This window comes from Nycticebus coucang, chromosome 24 (assembly GCF_027406575.1).
Source record: "Nycticebus coucang isolate mNycCou1 chromosome 24, mNycCou1.pri, whole genome shotgun sequence".
Classification (NCBI taxonomy): domain Eukaryota; kingdom Metazoa; phylum Chordata; class Mammalia; order Primates; family Lorisidae; genus Nycticebus; species Nycticebus coucang.
This window is the reverse complement of record NC_069803.1, coordinates 18,568,429-18,584,059: the sequence shown is the minus strand read 5'-3', so window position 1 is coordinate 18,584,059 and position 15,631 is coordinate 18,568,429. Positions and strand designations below refer to the sequence as shown.

Below are 15,631 nucleotides of genomic sequence, written 5' to 3'. Positions count from 1 at the left end.
CCAGATGTAATGAATTACATCATGTGAGAAGGTAGTAACCCAAATAAATGTGTCCAGAGAAAATAAACTGAAGACTATTAGCCTTTTGATGAGAACAGCTGTTTGAAGACCGAGAGCACTGGAAGCAACATCAAATGATTTTGAGTGTATTTTTTTGGCTTTTGGGTCAGATAATACCAATACTGCCCAGCCTTATTCTTTACTTAGGAAATCAATGCTGAGTTTGAAGTGACTGAAGAATTAGTCTCTATTAATAGACTGCATGGAACTATAGGTGGGAATATTTTTAAACCATTGTCAGTACAACCTGAAATGTGATCTAAGATGTGATAGAGTGGATGATGGCAAAAACATGCACGGAGCAGAAAAAGGTTTAGTTGTGAAAATGTTACGTGTTTAAAGCCAAAAGCTGTTCATTTTATTATTCATCAGCAGATACTCAGCAGGAAATATTGGTATTACTGAACTGGTGGCATCAACAGTGAACTTCATTTACTCTTGTGGACTTAACCATAGTCAGTTCCGTGAATTTTTGCTAGAAGCTGAGGCAATGCATGGAGGCTCACACCTGTAATCCTACCACTGTGGGAAGCCAAAGTGCGTGGATTGCATGAGCCCAGGAGTTAAGAGACAGCCTGAGCAAAGGCGAGACCCCATCCATACTAAAAAAATAGAAAAATTAGCCTTAGCTACTCAGGAGGTTGAGGCAAGAGGATTGCTAAAGCTCAAGAGTTTGAGGTTGTGAGCAGTGATGCCACGGCACTCCACCCAGGGCAACAGAGACTGTGTCTCAAAGAAAAAGGAAAAAAACAAGCTGAATATCCTGATTTGACCTACCATATGACTTAGCAGTGGTAATGTTTTGTTTTGAGCTCAAAACAGGGAGACATTTAAATTTTTCCTGAATGAGAACTGTCCTTAACCCCTACTTTTGAACACTGAGTAGCTTTGGGAGTTACAGACTTGACAATATTTCTTCAAGAATTTGACTTAAAATTATAAAAAACACTGTACTAATAATAAAATAATTTCAACAAAAACTAATATTTAAATTACAAGAATGCCAGGCTGCTTTATACACATCTGTGCTGTCAAAGGTCAAAACAGAAAATGAGAACTCTATTTACACATACATTTTTAGGGGATATATTTTCCTGCAGTTTCTTTACTGTTTTCTTGGATCTTGATGCAAGTGCAAACAAAACATACATGAATTTCAAAATCCATTTGACTGCAATCGAAGAGCTTCCTCATCTGTTGGAAATGAAGACTGGAGCGAATGACATGCTTAAAGGCGAATACCAAGAAAAGACAGATACAAGCTTATAAATGCCTCACAAGTGATTAATATGCTTAAGTAAAATCATACGCTCACAAGTGGTATTTGGCAGTACTTTGACTTGTGTAAAGACAAACTTGTGAAATCTCATTACAGATCAGAAATAACAGATGAACATTTCTGATTCTGATACTAGGGAACACTAACTTTGAGCTTAAATTGACCAAAATGTTAATTCCTACCCCCCAAATTCTATTTTTTGTCCATTAGTAGATCCATATTTAAAAAATGTGTTCAGTTATACATTCAGTTATAAATTCAATTTGAATTTTTTTAGTGAAAATTGTTTTCTCACATAAATGCCTAAATAATGTCCTTGATTTTTGTCTTTTAGCTTGCAAAGCCTTAAATAATTATTATCTAGAATTCTAAAGAAAACGTCTGCCCATCCCTCTACTAAAGAAAACTGAAGGGTCCACGTCTGTCCTGGTTGCCCTTTGACCTGCAGTGCCAAGTGCAGTGACTCCTTTGGGTAAACAACCTGAAATTAAATCAAATTATGACTATTTCAGGTGTAACCTTACTTCTGCAAAATTAATGTGTTAGAATTATAATTTCTTAAGTTGAAAAAGGTAAGAAAAACATTGATTGATTATTACCTCTGAGTATAGGTGGAGTATAGTGAATTAAGGCCTATTTAGATGTGCCATTTGCTATGTTGGGGTGCAATTTATACGAGAATGTGTTTTATGTGTTTTATATTTATTTTTTATGTCTTTGTTTTTCCACTAAGACACTGTAGAAATTTAGGACTATATTCAAATCATCCAAGCCCTGCAGTTTCTATCATTTCATGTTTTAAAAACTAAAAAGAAAAAGCACTGAAAATTAACAGAAAACTGAATTACACGTACATTCTCACTAGACAATTTCCAGTTGTTCTGACTTGATTAGTTTTCTACAGCATAATCACTCATATTTAAGGTGTAGTATAAAAAGCAAATGAGCAATTTGTCCATTTCATTGCCTTAGCCTTTAGCTGAATGAATCAAGCTGCCTTTCTTCAAAATTACGGTTCATTTTCTTTGTGAAAGTGACTTGGTCAGTACTCTCCTTCTTGGCAAGTAGGAATACAATCTTCCTTTTTGTTTATTGTCCTACAAGGGGAAATTAACTGGTTTGATACACTTCTCTTTTGGCTTTTTCCTCCCCCAAACACAAAAACCTTTATCCAGTAGCACACCAAGAAATTGGAGTTCCTTTAGCTTCAGACTGAGTATCACTTAGGAAGTTCCAGTTTGAAGAACCCTGGAAGACTTAATATTTTACATCTCAGCCATGTCATAGGCCTTAAATGGTTTTGATGGGGACCCAGTTCACTCGTGGTGCCACATACTTTTGGTTGTTTTTTCTAAACGGGAATTAACATTGCTAATTGTTAGCTGGTTTCTTGTATCACTGCAAAGCCCATGTACAAGGTCTGACAAATTCATCCTAGAAAGTGCTCTGTAACCTCACTGCTGAATATCATTATGGTCACCTTCAAAGTACCCCCCTTGGGAAGCTTTGTACCAATACCAGCACATAATCCACCCTTCAAAGCACTTTTACTAGGATGAGGTTGCGAACTTAATTGTCAGACCCCATATGATAGCTCTGATGCCCATTGTACTAAAAGAGTTCCAGAATTGCTTTGAAGAGTGCATAGCTTCCCAAGGGGAGTGCTTCAAAGGTGACTGCGGTGGTACTCAGCAATGAGGTATGTGGCACTTTCTCTAGGACAAATTAACAAACTTTACTGACAGACCTTGTATTTCAAAATAGCAAAGATTTGCTAGTTGATGATGGAATAATAACAGGTTTTTCATGTGTCGTTTTCTTAAAGCAGGCATCACATGATTTATACCTCTGATTTCCCTGGTTAAGACAGTTCCACATTTCCAATAGTGTCGAGTGATTACAGTAGTTGAGTTTTATAGTCTCCTCTCTTGTTAGAATCATTAACTACATCTTCCCACCACCCTCCCCCCAAAACCTGTATTGTGTCCATGTTGTAGACATGAATTTTGCCAGTAATAGCTCTGTTAGACAAGAAAGTGTATCTTCAATACAAAGATATGCATTTAATGCATGATTTGACAATTTATCTTGTGAATGCAAAGGCAGTTGCACACGGACAGCTGACGATGGTGACCAACCACTTTACTTGGTACGTGAAGGAAGAATTCATGGATATGCACTTCCTCGAATGCACTGTCATTGTAGACAGATGCAAATGTTCTTTATTTTTGAAATAACAGTCCTCCTCCACTACGCAACAGCAAATAGTTGACTAAGGTATATGAGGCATTTGTACAATGTCTTAAAATGAAAAATGTCTCAAACTTGATTCTTGTATGGTAAAATCTCTAAAAACAAGAAAAATCCAAATTATAAGTGCAGTGGACAATCAGAACAGCTGAAATGTTTCTTCAAGTTTGAATTAAGCTGTTAAATTTTTAAAAGTAAAAACCCTTGAAGGTAAATTTAAGGTAAAGTTTATAAATATGTACAAAGTGTAAGTCTATTTATTTGGTGCTTTGTTCATTCAGATAAATTTATACTGCATATCAAATGAGCATACAGTCACATCCAAAAATTACAACCCCTTTCAATTAAAAGCAAAACGGAACAAAGCCTTTAAAGGTTAGTCACTGTATGAAAACAGAAAAGGGAACCATTTAAAATCATTTTTAAACATTTTCAAATCTGCTTCTAATCTGTATTGATTTATGTATTTAAATAATTACATAAAAGACCTAAGGGGGGTGTGAATTAACAGTATTGTAGCAGAATAAAGAATAAACATTCCATCTTTATTTTCTAGCTTTCAGTTTGACAAGAGGGAATACTTAACAGAATTCTGCCCAGGAAAACAGCTATAGTAATGTGCTTTAAAAAAAAAATCTGGCTGCATAAAATTCTTAATACATTGTGTGCTGCTGTTACTCTTAAAACTTTTAGCAATAAATATAAGTTCTAGTCTGGAACTTCTGGTAATAAAAAATGACCAAAAATTGCTTTAAGTTAAAAGTAAAAATGTATCATCTGAGATTTCTTGAAATAGATTGTCAGCTCAAACACTTTAAAAAAAAATCTGAAAGAGACTGCCACCCTGTGTTCAAAGAATTGCACTTGAACTGAACCATAAAACGATGTGGCTGAAGTTGGTTCATCCACAAGCACATTTAATACAAAACCATTTATAGTCTTAGCAAGGATGAGGAATTGCAAGGATCTTTGACTCCATTAACCTCTGGTCTTCTAGTTTGTTTTGTGTTGAAATTTTTGTCTAACAAAGATTTTGAAAAATGTACTCCCATTTTCTCTTTGATTAAATACCAATTACTGAGCTGTATAGTTTTAAAAGGTAATCTACTTGAAAAATCAGTACCAAAAAAGTATACAGCTAATTCTAATTGTCAACTTTTACAAAATGTATATTCCATTCAAATAAAAATAAATAAAAACTTTTTTTTTTTAAATAGTGCGTACAAGGCACAAGAGCTTCTTAGTTTAAATACTGAAGCTGAACATTTTGGCATCAACAGACACACCACTTCAGTTCACCTTAAACTGCATTTCCAAACAGCATGCCATTTAGTTCATATTGAACTAAATTTCCAAAAGCACATGATTTTTTGTTTAATGATTTGCATAATTTAATCTTAATAGGTATTTGAAGAAAAATATAGTTTAACTCCATAGTTTTGATGAGGACACAAATAACAGATATCACTGGAGGATTCATCTATTGACCTATCGGGAAATCTCCTGAACAGAAATTCAATATTTTTACTATATTTAATAGAAAAAATAACCTAAAAAGTCAAACAGGCCAAAGAATACCATGAAACAATCTTTGTAATTGTTATTGTGAATTTCCCCCAATATAATAAGATTAGAAGAAATGACAGTATGTTTCTAATAGAATAAAAATATACTGTGTTAGTTTTGACAAAATATTTTTAGCCAGTTGATGTAGCAGTGAGCTCAAGCTTCAATGTTCACATTTATCTTCTAGCAGGGAACAAAGGTTAGAATTAGATTAGTCTAGAGAAATGGATGGTGATCTTCAACTGTAGGCCACTTGGATTCTGTAATGAATTCACAGTTAGAGCAGGCCACTCAGTCTGAGGCTGGATTCACACCAGAGGAATAAGAAATAAGATTGACTTTTTACCTCCACCTTCTTAAAGGTAACACACATTTTATGAATAAAGCTTATCATTATAATGTGACTTGAAATCTTTCAGGTATCTTAATCGTCTTAATTTTCTGACAGAATTCGATGAGTAATGGGGCTTTTATATGATAAACTGTGCTACTCAAACATTTTGTGTGAAAACTGGCCCATCAATTTATTCTAAGTTTTTGATAGAAGGTATTTTTCCTGTTGATTAACTAGAATTACTTTTAATATTAAATAGGGATTTGTGTTGTTACAATCTGTATTTTGTATCCAAAAATGTGTTACATATTAAGCAAAGCTTCGAGAGAACTAATTGATTCATATTCTGCACATCCAGCCAAAGGAATATAGAACAACTGACCAATGGCACCTTCCTAGGGAAGCCACTTCCGTCCATCTAACAGCAGTGATACCTTGAAGTGAAACAGAAAACATGAAAATACTGTGTTAACCGTGGAAAACATCTACAACTAGCTGAGTCATTTCATTCCTGGTTGCGATAACATCCCTTATTTTTACCTTTTCTATGCTATTAGGCTCGGTACACATGTTCTTAAATACAGACCTGTAGATCGATGCTTATCAAACTTTAATAAAAAGAAAGGGTTGGGCGGTGCCTGTGGCTCAGTGAGTAGGGCGCCGGCCCCATATGCTGAGGGTGGCGGGTTCAAACCCAGCCCCGGCCAAACTGCAACAAAAAAATAGCCGGGTGTTGTGGCGGGCGCCTGTAGTCCCAGCTGCTTGGGAGGCTGAGGCAAGAGAATCGCGTAAGCCCAAGAGCTGGAAGTTGCTGTGAACCGTGTGACACCACGGCACTCTACTCGAGGGCGGTACAGTGAGACTCTGTCTCTACAAAAAAAAAAGAAAGGGTCATATTAAAATGCAAAAAAATGTCTGGTTCAGCGTAAGGCCCAAGATTCTGCATTTCTGTCAAGTTTCCAGGTGATGCCAGGGTTTCTGGAGTGGGACCACAATGGGAGTGACAGGGCCCAACTGGAGTTTATGACTGGCAACTGAATTGGAAAGGAAATTGAGCAAAATGCTTTTGAATTTCATGTGCACAAAAGAATATTTTTTTTTTTTTACTTACATTGTGTGAGAGGGAGGTTAGGTAAGCTGAATTTAACCTACATTTTAGTACTTCTATTAACTTAGGCACATCATAACTACCTGGAAACTGCTGAGCTACAGCACGTTTTATGGAAAGGGAACATATTGTTTAATAACACAGTTCAAAAACAGAAGAATTATCAAGATATCGTTTAATAATATAATTAAATTCGGTACATGAATATCAGACTTCAATATAAATGTAAACGGAGTGAATTGCAAATCTGAGGTGTAAAGCAGGAAAAACTATTTTATAAAAATCTGGTATTGATTAGCTACCTTAGGAAATGTTTAATTAAAAAAGAAAAACATTTTACTACCACTGGTTATGTCCACAGAATGGAAATTATAACATCAGAAAACCACTTGGTGTTTTTAGGTCTACACAGCTGATCCATGCTAGTTATGACTACTAATGTCAAACAGTCAAATGTAATAAAATCAGGTTCCTGGGGCTTTTAATTTCATTTTTTTTGGTCACATCTATCAAACATTTATTGAGAACCTTCTGTATGTCTGGTACTGTGCAAGGTGTTGGGGATAGTGATGGACAAACATGTCACCAGTCTGTGTTAAAATACTGGGAAATCTGGATGACTTATTTACAAAGTTCCTGTATAAATATGTAAAATGTCAAACACAGAAAAAGTTGTATTAACACTGACCTCACAAACAACGGTAATCATAACTAATGATTTGAAATACTGAAAAAAACCCTGTGAAATTGTATATGTTCTGGAAAGTACTATTTGTTGTATTGGCTGGTGATTGATATTTGTACACACATAGTTACATTCTCAGAATTATTTTCAGAAATTCAATAATGTCTCTTGGCTATCTAACCAAAAAAATTAGATTTTTACTATCCTACCCATAGTTAGATCAGTCTGATGTACTGTACCATCGTGTATTCAGAGTTGATCCTGGTCACTCCCAAAGGCAAAACACCAGTAGACGGGCAAAATACTAGATCAATATTTTGCTATTATTACTACATTCTGCTGTATATAACAGGCACCTTTTTGCTAAAATTTTTTTTTTAATTTTTTTTATTAAATCATAACTGTATACAATGATATGATTATGGGGCATCATACACTCACTTCATAAACCATTTGACACATTTTTATCACAGTGGTTAACATAGCCTTTCCGGCGTTATCTCAGTTACTGTGCCAAAACATTTACATTCTACATTTACCAAGTTTCGCAAATACCCCTATAATATGCACCACAGGTGTGATCCCACCGATTCCCCTCCCTCTACCCACCCTTGCCAAAATTTTTAAGGGAAAAATAAGGATGCATATTATATATGGATAATACTAATTTTCTTTAAGGCCCTAAAAATAATTCTATTGACCCATGAAATACAAAATAATTTTCATGTAAAGCTCAATATTTTGGGATTGATCCCTGTCACTTAAAATATTACTATAAAAATGACCTTTTTTTTATCAAGTTATTTTTATAATTTATCAAGTCAACCTAAATTCTATCTAATACTGAATGAAGCTAGCTCCATGTCCAGAGGGCCCAGCATGATGTGGGCAATTCCACAAGTGAGATAAGACATTTGCTAGTTTAAATTACTCTCTTGCACAGTTTTGGAAACTATTTGCACTAAGAACATTGTAAACTATTAAAAATATAAAACATAACAATAAAGGGAAATTTCATCTTACTTTTATAAAGTATGAATTTGTTTTGCTTGAAGAGCTAAGTCTCATTCTCCATGATTAATGCAGGATTGCTCATACCTAAATGGAAGTACATAATTAGATTTTTGGTTACTTTTGAACAAATAGGCAAAGATTTGTTTATTCATCTGTGAATCAATCCCTCCCGCCCCGCAATATCCCTTCTCCAGTATGTTTTCAAAGATGCCTTATAGCATGAGTGCTTATAAGATGATTATACAAAATACACACACACACACCCCATACAGTAGTAGCCACAACCAGTAATTCACACACACACACACACACACACGGAGATATACCTGAGAAAGTAGAGGAACAAAATAATGACATACATTGAATCTGGCTACACCTTAGATCAGTGTTTCCTAAGTTATCTATGCCTCGTTCTAGTCAGACCAATCTTTGAGCCCTTTTTCACCTCGCCTCATTTCTCTCTTTTCATATCATCCTTTAAGCTTTAGAAGTTTCTCATTTCATCCATCAAATTAATAGATAAATTAATGTAACATACCAAATAACAGCACATAAAAATCAAGAAACCACTTCTAGGTAGCTCACACCTATAATCCCAACACTTGGGAGGTCAAGGCAGGTAGAGTGCTTGAGCTCAGGAGTTTGAAACCAGCCTAAGCAAGAGCAAGAGCCTTTCTCTAAAAACAGCCAGGCGTTGTGGCGGGCACCTGTAGTCCCGGCTACTCAGGAGGCTGAGACAAAAGAATTGCTTCAGCCCAGGAGTTTGAGATTGCTGTGAGCTATGACGCCACATCACTCTACCAAGGGTGACAGAGGGCAACTCAGTCTCAAAATTAAAAAAAGAAAGAAAGAAACCACTTGTAGCCAGGTGCTGTGACTAATGGCTGTAATCCCAGCTACCCAGGAAGCTGAGGCAGGAGGATTGGTTCAGACCAGGAGTTTGACTTGGAGCAACATGGTGAGAGCTCATGTCAACAACAACGACAACAACAAAAAGAACAGTAAAAGAAACCACTTCTGTGTAAATGTGGACTGTATATGATGAAACAAGAATCCCTTCTAGAAGAAAATGAAGTCTTTCATTTTCCACCCCTGACAGTTGACCCTCACACATATATCGCTCCTCCATCTCTAAGGAGACTGACGGGTTAACATGGCAAATTGGTGTCATCGATTGTGGCTTAGACGATACCCACCCAAATTCAAATTATGAACGTTCAAATCATGGGGATCTCTGGAGGGCATATATATTCATTAAAAACAAGACTCTTTACAGAAAGCTTGTATTTTAGGAGAATGTGAGTGATTTGACATTAAATAACAACTAAATTTTTTACTCAGGATCATCTGTTTTTCACTAACACTAAATCCTGGAGATTTGAAACAAACCAGTAAACACTTTAAAATGCAATGGACCAAAATCAGACAGCTTGAAAGTTTGAAGAAACAACTTGGAAATGAAGGAAAAAAGGTGGGATAAATTTTTTAATCTGGAAATTTTCTGAAAAATAGTGCCTTAATAATGGATCTATGGTTTTTTAACTCATTTATATGGACACAACACACATACATGGATGTCTGATCACTCCACTTTGTTTAATCCTCATCAACCCTAAGAAACAGCTATTATTTTAAAGATGAGGAAGCTAAGTCTAAAAGAACTTAGGTCACTAAAAATACCACACACCAACAGGTGGGATTTGAAATCAGGTTTAACTTCCAAGCCTTGTTTATTCTTTGCTAGTAAACTATATTGACTTGAGTTATCAAAACATGAAATCAACCACAATAATAAGAGAAATGTGAGTGGGATATGTAGAAGTCATGAGCAGCTGAAGTTAGGATAATTATGCATCACACCACTTAGGTATTTTGGAACTGAATGGAATGTTAGAGTAAAAAGCAGAAGTGCATAATTTAAAATCCCTTTCTATACATATTTTTCAACCTATTGTCTGAAGTGATTGCATTTTCCCATTTTTTTATGCTTTATATTTTGAATTTATTTCTGTCATTTAATGTACAGTGATAAAAATTTAGTTCTTTAAACTGGGAAAAAGTAATGTAGATCCATCTTTCACAAAATGATCTTCTACTGCTAACAGATAATCTTTATCTTTGTACCTTACAAGCAAGTTCTTTGGAAATAATTCTAAATTTACAATAGGAGTCTGACTCTAAAGTAATAAAAAATTTGTTGAGTTCTTTGTAGATTCTGGTTATTAGCCCTTTGTCAGATGTATAGCTCAAGAAAGAACCCCATTACACAGTGGGCAACAGACATGAACAGAAGCTTTTCAACAGAAGACAGACAAATGGCCATGAACATGTGAAGAAATGCTCAATGTCACTGATCATCAGTGATATCACCTTACCCCGTTAGAATGGCTTTTATTAAAAGGTCTAAAACAATAAATGCTGGTGTGGATGCAGAGAGACAGGAATGCTTATACATTGTTGGTGGGACTGCAAGTTAGTACATCTTTGGAAACCAGTATGGTGACCACCTCAAAAAACTAAAAGTAGACCTACCATTTGATCAAGCAATCCCACTATTGGGTATTTACCCAAAGGGGGGGGGAATCATTTTATCAAAAAGACACATGCACTTGAATGTTTATTACAGCACAATTCACAATCACAAAGATGTGGAATCAGCCCAAGGGTCCATTAATTCATGGAGTGGTTCATGTATACCATGGAGTACTACTCAGCCATAAAAAGGATGAGATAATGCCTTTTGCAACAATCTGTATGGAACTGGAGACCATTCTCCTAAGTGGAGTGTAACAAGAAGGGAAAAACAAATACCACATGTATTCACCATTAAGTTGAACTAATCAATGAGCACACATGTGCACACAGCAAAGTAAAACTCAGTGGAAAGCAGGTGGAGGGGATAAGCATAACCCAACCTAATGAGTACAGTGAACACTATTTGGGTGATGGGCACACGTACAGCCGTGGCTCAAGCATTACAAAAGCAATCTATGTAACCAAAAACATCTGTACCCCCTTCATACTTCAAAAATTTTTTAAGTAAAAAAAAAAAAAAAGGAATAGAAATTCTGTGGGTAACATAATGAAATTTGTTCACCACTCTGTCAAAAGATAGCCAGACAAACACAAGCACGCCCTCACCGGCTTTGCATTTTCCAGGGTTTGTGCCGCTCTCTGTCCAAGACTGAGAATCAGTAAGAAGGTGACTCTGGGACTCTCTCAATGGCTTGGCAGGAAATTGATGGTTTTCAGGACTGAAAGATAATGATAATTACAACCTGACTTTTGATAGTATTGTTAGGCGTTTTTCAAAGTATGGAACCCAAACATTTGTGATACAACATGACCGTAGGAGGCACTCAAGACAATTTGGCTCACAGTGAAAAAAGTAGTCTTGCCGGGCAGCGCCTGTGGCTCAGTCGGTAATGCGCCAGCCCCATATACCGAGGGTGGCGGGTTCAAACCCGGCCCCGGCTGAACTGCAACCAAAAAATAGCTGGGCGTTGTGGCGGGCGCCTGTAGTCCCAGCTACTCGGGAGACTGAGGCAAGAGAATCGCTTAAAACCTAGGAGTTAGCAGGACATGATTGCAAGAGGGACTTTACCTAACAATTGTAATCAGTGTAACTGGCTTATTGTACCCTCAATGAATCCCCAACAATAAAAAAAAAAAAGAAAAAAAACAACCTAGGAGTTAGAGGTTGCTGTGAGCTGTGTGACGCCACGGCACTCTACCGAGGGCCATAAAGTGAGACTCTGTCTCTACAAAAAAAAAAAAAGTCTTGCCTCAGTTTCTTCATTCCTCCTACTACAACTAGATGACAACTCCTAACTCTGGCAAATCTTCAATCTTAAGGTGGAGAATCGTCTTCAGCCTCAGAATTTAGAAAGGGAATCTACTTAGAACTTAGAACATTTTAAAGTCATATTCTATTTATTGCAAATTACAATTTCTCATTTATGACAGTGGTATAAGTTTGGTTTAAAATAAGTTTAAGTGCCAATTTAAAGAAATATGTTAAAGAAAAATATAAATTTTGTTAAATGATATGTGGATTTGGAAAAAGATATGAAGCTAACGGTAGGAAGACAAATATGAGAAGAACTGGCCTAGAGTTTCTGATGTGGCCTAAATGGTCTTAAACAAAGAATTCTCTATCTTCCTCTACAAAACTGAAAAACCAAATTTGAGGACTCTCTTGCAGGACTGTTAAAAAATCTGAAATTATCAGGTATTACACACTCAATCTTCAATTTTGGGGTCACAGAGTCTTGAAAGAAAAAATTCCTTTAAAGTGTAGGTAGAAATGTTATGTATCAATATACTGGATGGTATAAAAAATACACATAAAATATTTCACTCAGGAAAAAAGCGACATTTGAGAATACTCTGAAATAGTAATTATTATATAATACTGTTCTGCAAACGTGGTAAAGAAGTGACATCAGAGAGCTGTCTGGGGCCAATCAGATGGTCTCGTAATGATGGTAAGAATACATTTGCTTTTATTCTGAGTAAGAAGGGAAACCAATAGAATTTTCAGCAGAAGAGTGAGACGATCTGACTTACATTCTTGGTGGAGAGTAGCCTGGAGGACAGCAAGATTGAACTGACAAGGTCAGTTAGGGAATGACAGAAATTATCTGCGTGAGGAGGGATGACAGCCTGGACCAGGAAAGCGGCCATGAAGGTGGTAGGAAAGTATTCATGTTATAGATGTATCTTCAGGGGGACACTGATAGGATTTGCAAATGCAGTAAACACCAGGTATTTACTTGTGTTTAAGTCTTTTGGATGACTCAGTTGCTGTTCTGAACACCTGGGAGGAAGAGGTCACTAAACCTGATACATGGAAGGACAGAGGAGAACTGGGTTTAAGGCTCTGGAGAGGATGTAAATGCTAATCACATTCAAAGTTCTGCCTTGAACCTGTTCAGCGGGAGATGACTTTCAGATGTCCCAGTGTGTGTGCTGAAGCAGTCAGATGTACAACTCTAAAGTACAGCAGAGGGTAGGACTAGCCACAGAAATTTTCTATGAGCTAAACAAGAGAATTTTGTAGAAAAAAAAAAAAGAGAGGCTTTCAAAATCTCAACATTTTAAGGAAAAGGAAGAGAGGCCTATAGTGGCTATTTGACTTCTTCAAGATCATCCAACTGGGTAACAATGCCAGAACTAAGATTTCTCCCAAACCCCATGGCACCCTTAGTAGGAGAAATATTATCTCTAAAACCCAAATATTCTTAAACTACAAAAACCAGTTAAAAAGGGCAAAAAAATACGGTGAACTATGATTAAATTTTATAAAAGCTTCAAGACATTTTAAATAATTTATTAGAACTAGATTTTTCTGCAATGAGGTATAAGAGAAACCATTAACATTTAGCTCTGTAGAGCAGGGGTCCGCAGGCTACATGTGGCCCGCCAAGGACATTTATCCGGCCCGCCAGGTGTTTTTGCCACAGCTGCCTGTCCTGCTTAGCAGCCAACTTGTCCCAGCCCACCAGGTGCTTTTGCCACTCTGCCTGTCCTGCTTAGCAGCCAATTCATCTCAGGCCACAGTGTGCATGTGTGGAATGTGCACCAACTCTCCAACTCTGCTCCTTCTCTCTCTCTCTCCCCGCCGGGTGTTTTTGCCTTCCTGCTTAGCAGCCCACTCATCCCGGCCCACAGTGCGCATGTGTGGAATGTGCCCCACACTCTCCGACTCCCCTCCTTCTCTCTGTCTCTTGACTCTTCCTCTCAGTCTCTGGTGTAATTGGAGGAGTCACCAGGTTGCCTGTGTAGAGCCTACTGCTGCCTAAGGACTGAGGTAAGAACAAGTTAGGATTTATTTTTTTTTTTTTTGAAGTTAGGAGGTCTATTTTTTTTTTTTTAATTTTACAGTTAGTAGGGCCTTTTTTTGGCAGTTAAGGGGGGGCCTTTTTTTTTCTGAAGTTAGGAGGTCTTTTTTGTTTTTGCAGATAGGGGGCGCCTTTTTTGAAGTTAGAAGAGCCTTTTTTTTGAAGTTAGGAGAGTTTTTTTAAGTTGGTTTGTTGGTTGGGGGTGGTATCTAGGGGGGTTGCATCACAGTGATAACGCAAATAGTCAGCACTCAGTGCTAATGCAAATTGTCAGTGCTCAGAGGTAATGCAAATAGTCAGTGCTCAGAGGTAAGGCAAATAAGTGCTCAGTGGTATTGATAATTGTAAGTGCTCAGTGTTAATGCAAATTGTTAGCGCTCAGTATTAATGCAAATTGTCAGCAGTGTTATCGCAAATGGTCAGCAGTCAGTGTTAATGCAAATGGTCAGTGCTCAGTGTTATCGCATGGGGGCCCCCAAACTGGTAATCTGCCTAGGGCCCCATGGGAACTTAGTCCAGCTCTGCAGACAGCCCAGGAGTAGGAAACCCAATTTAATTGACAGCAAGTGCATTTATATTCTGATTGCTATTCAGTTGTGTATGATGTTGTATGTTGTGTGCTGTGTAAGCCCCGGTTCACACTGTTGCGATCTCTGAGCAATGTGAGTTCAGCCATATGCTTGTATGGCTGAACACACATTAGATTTGGAAGAAAAAAAGCATACATGTCTTCTTTTTTCCTGCAGTGGAATCTGATCACATGGGTCTTCTCACCCAAGCGATCAGGTTCCTGTGTGAGTTCACAGATCGCAGTGCAGTTTGCACAGGGTAGTGTGAACTGGAAAGGTGGTGGAGGAACTGGCTCTGTATTCATGCCTGTTCCTGCACCACAACAGTGTGAGACTGAGATAAAAGCAGAGTTCCACTATATGAGCACTGGCGAGGCTGAAATGATGGACACTGATCAGACTGCACTGATGGGCAGTGCAGTCTATATGTCTCTGTGTGGGCAAAGTTATTGCTGGTATATTGTTTTTGGAGTGGTGTAGATATATATTGGTATTTTACTAATAGCAATTTGGAATCCCTAGGAAACAATGATATCAAGAAAGAGAAAAATTGATTCGGAGTGTAGGATATTCAAAGAACAGTGATTATTTTTGATTACTTTTTCGTGCAGTACAAGGAAAGAGCTGTGTGTTTAATATGCCAGAATATAGTGTCTGTGTTCAAAGAATACAATTTGCATCGACACTATCAAACTCAACATAAAGATAAATATGATTGTTTGGAGAAGTGAGAAAAGATTAAATATTAAAACTGAAATATACATCGACAACTCAGCAAAATACTTTTGTGAAGTAGAAACAGCTAAATACTTCATCACTGCGAGCAAGTTTTCAAGTTGCCAAGCTAATAGCGTGCACTGGCAGACCATTTGTGGAGGGAGAATTTGTTAAAGAATGCCTTCCTTCTGTTGCCAAAGAGATGT

At 37.1% G+C, this 15,631-nt stretch overlaps 1 protein-coding gene across 2 annotated transcripts in view; it reads right to left on the bottom strand.

Annotated features, from left to right (window-relative positions):
• Positions 1-4,091: 4,091 nt before the first annotated feature.
• The window catches only part of ZDHHC2 (zinc finger DHHC-type palmitoyltransferase 2), a 69,767-nt gene continuing 58,227 nt past the window's right edge, over positions 4,092-15,631 (bottom strand). For both annotated transcript variants that reach the window (XM_053578738.1, XM_053578740.1), the window contains exons 11-13: positions 11,438-11,550; positions 8,306-8,380; positions 4,092-5,923 (exon numbers count right to left, since the gene is read on the bottom strand). In XM_053578738.1, the coding sequence (XP_053434713.1) occupies positions 8,340-8,380; positions 11,438-11,550 (154 nt within the window). In that variant the 3' untranslated portion in view covers positions 4,092-5,923; positions 8,306-8,339. The remainder of the gene's footprint in view (positions 5,924-8,305; positions 8,381-11,437; positions 11,551-15,631) is intronic.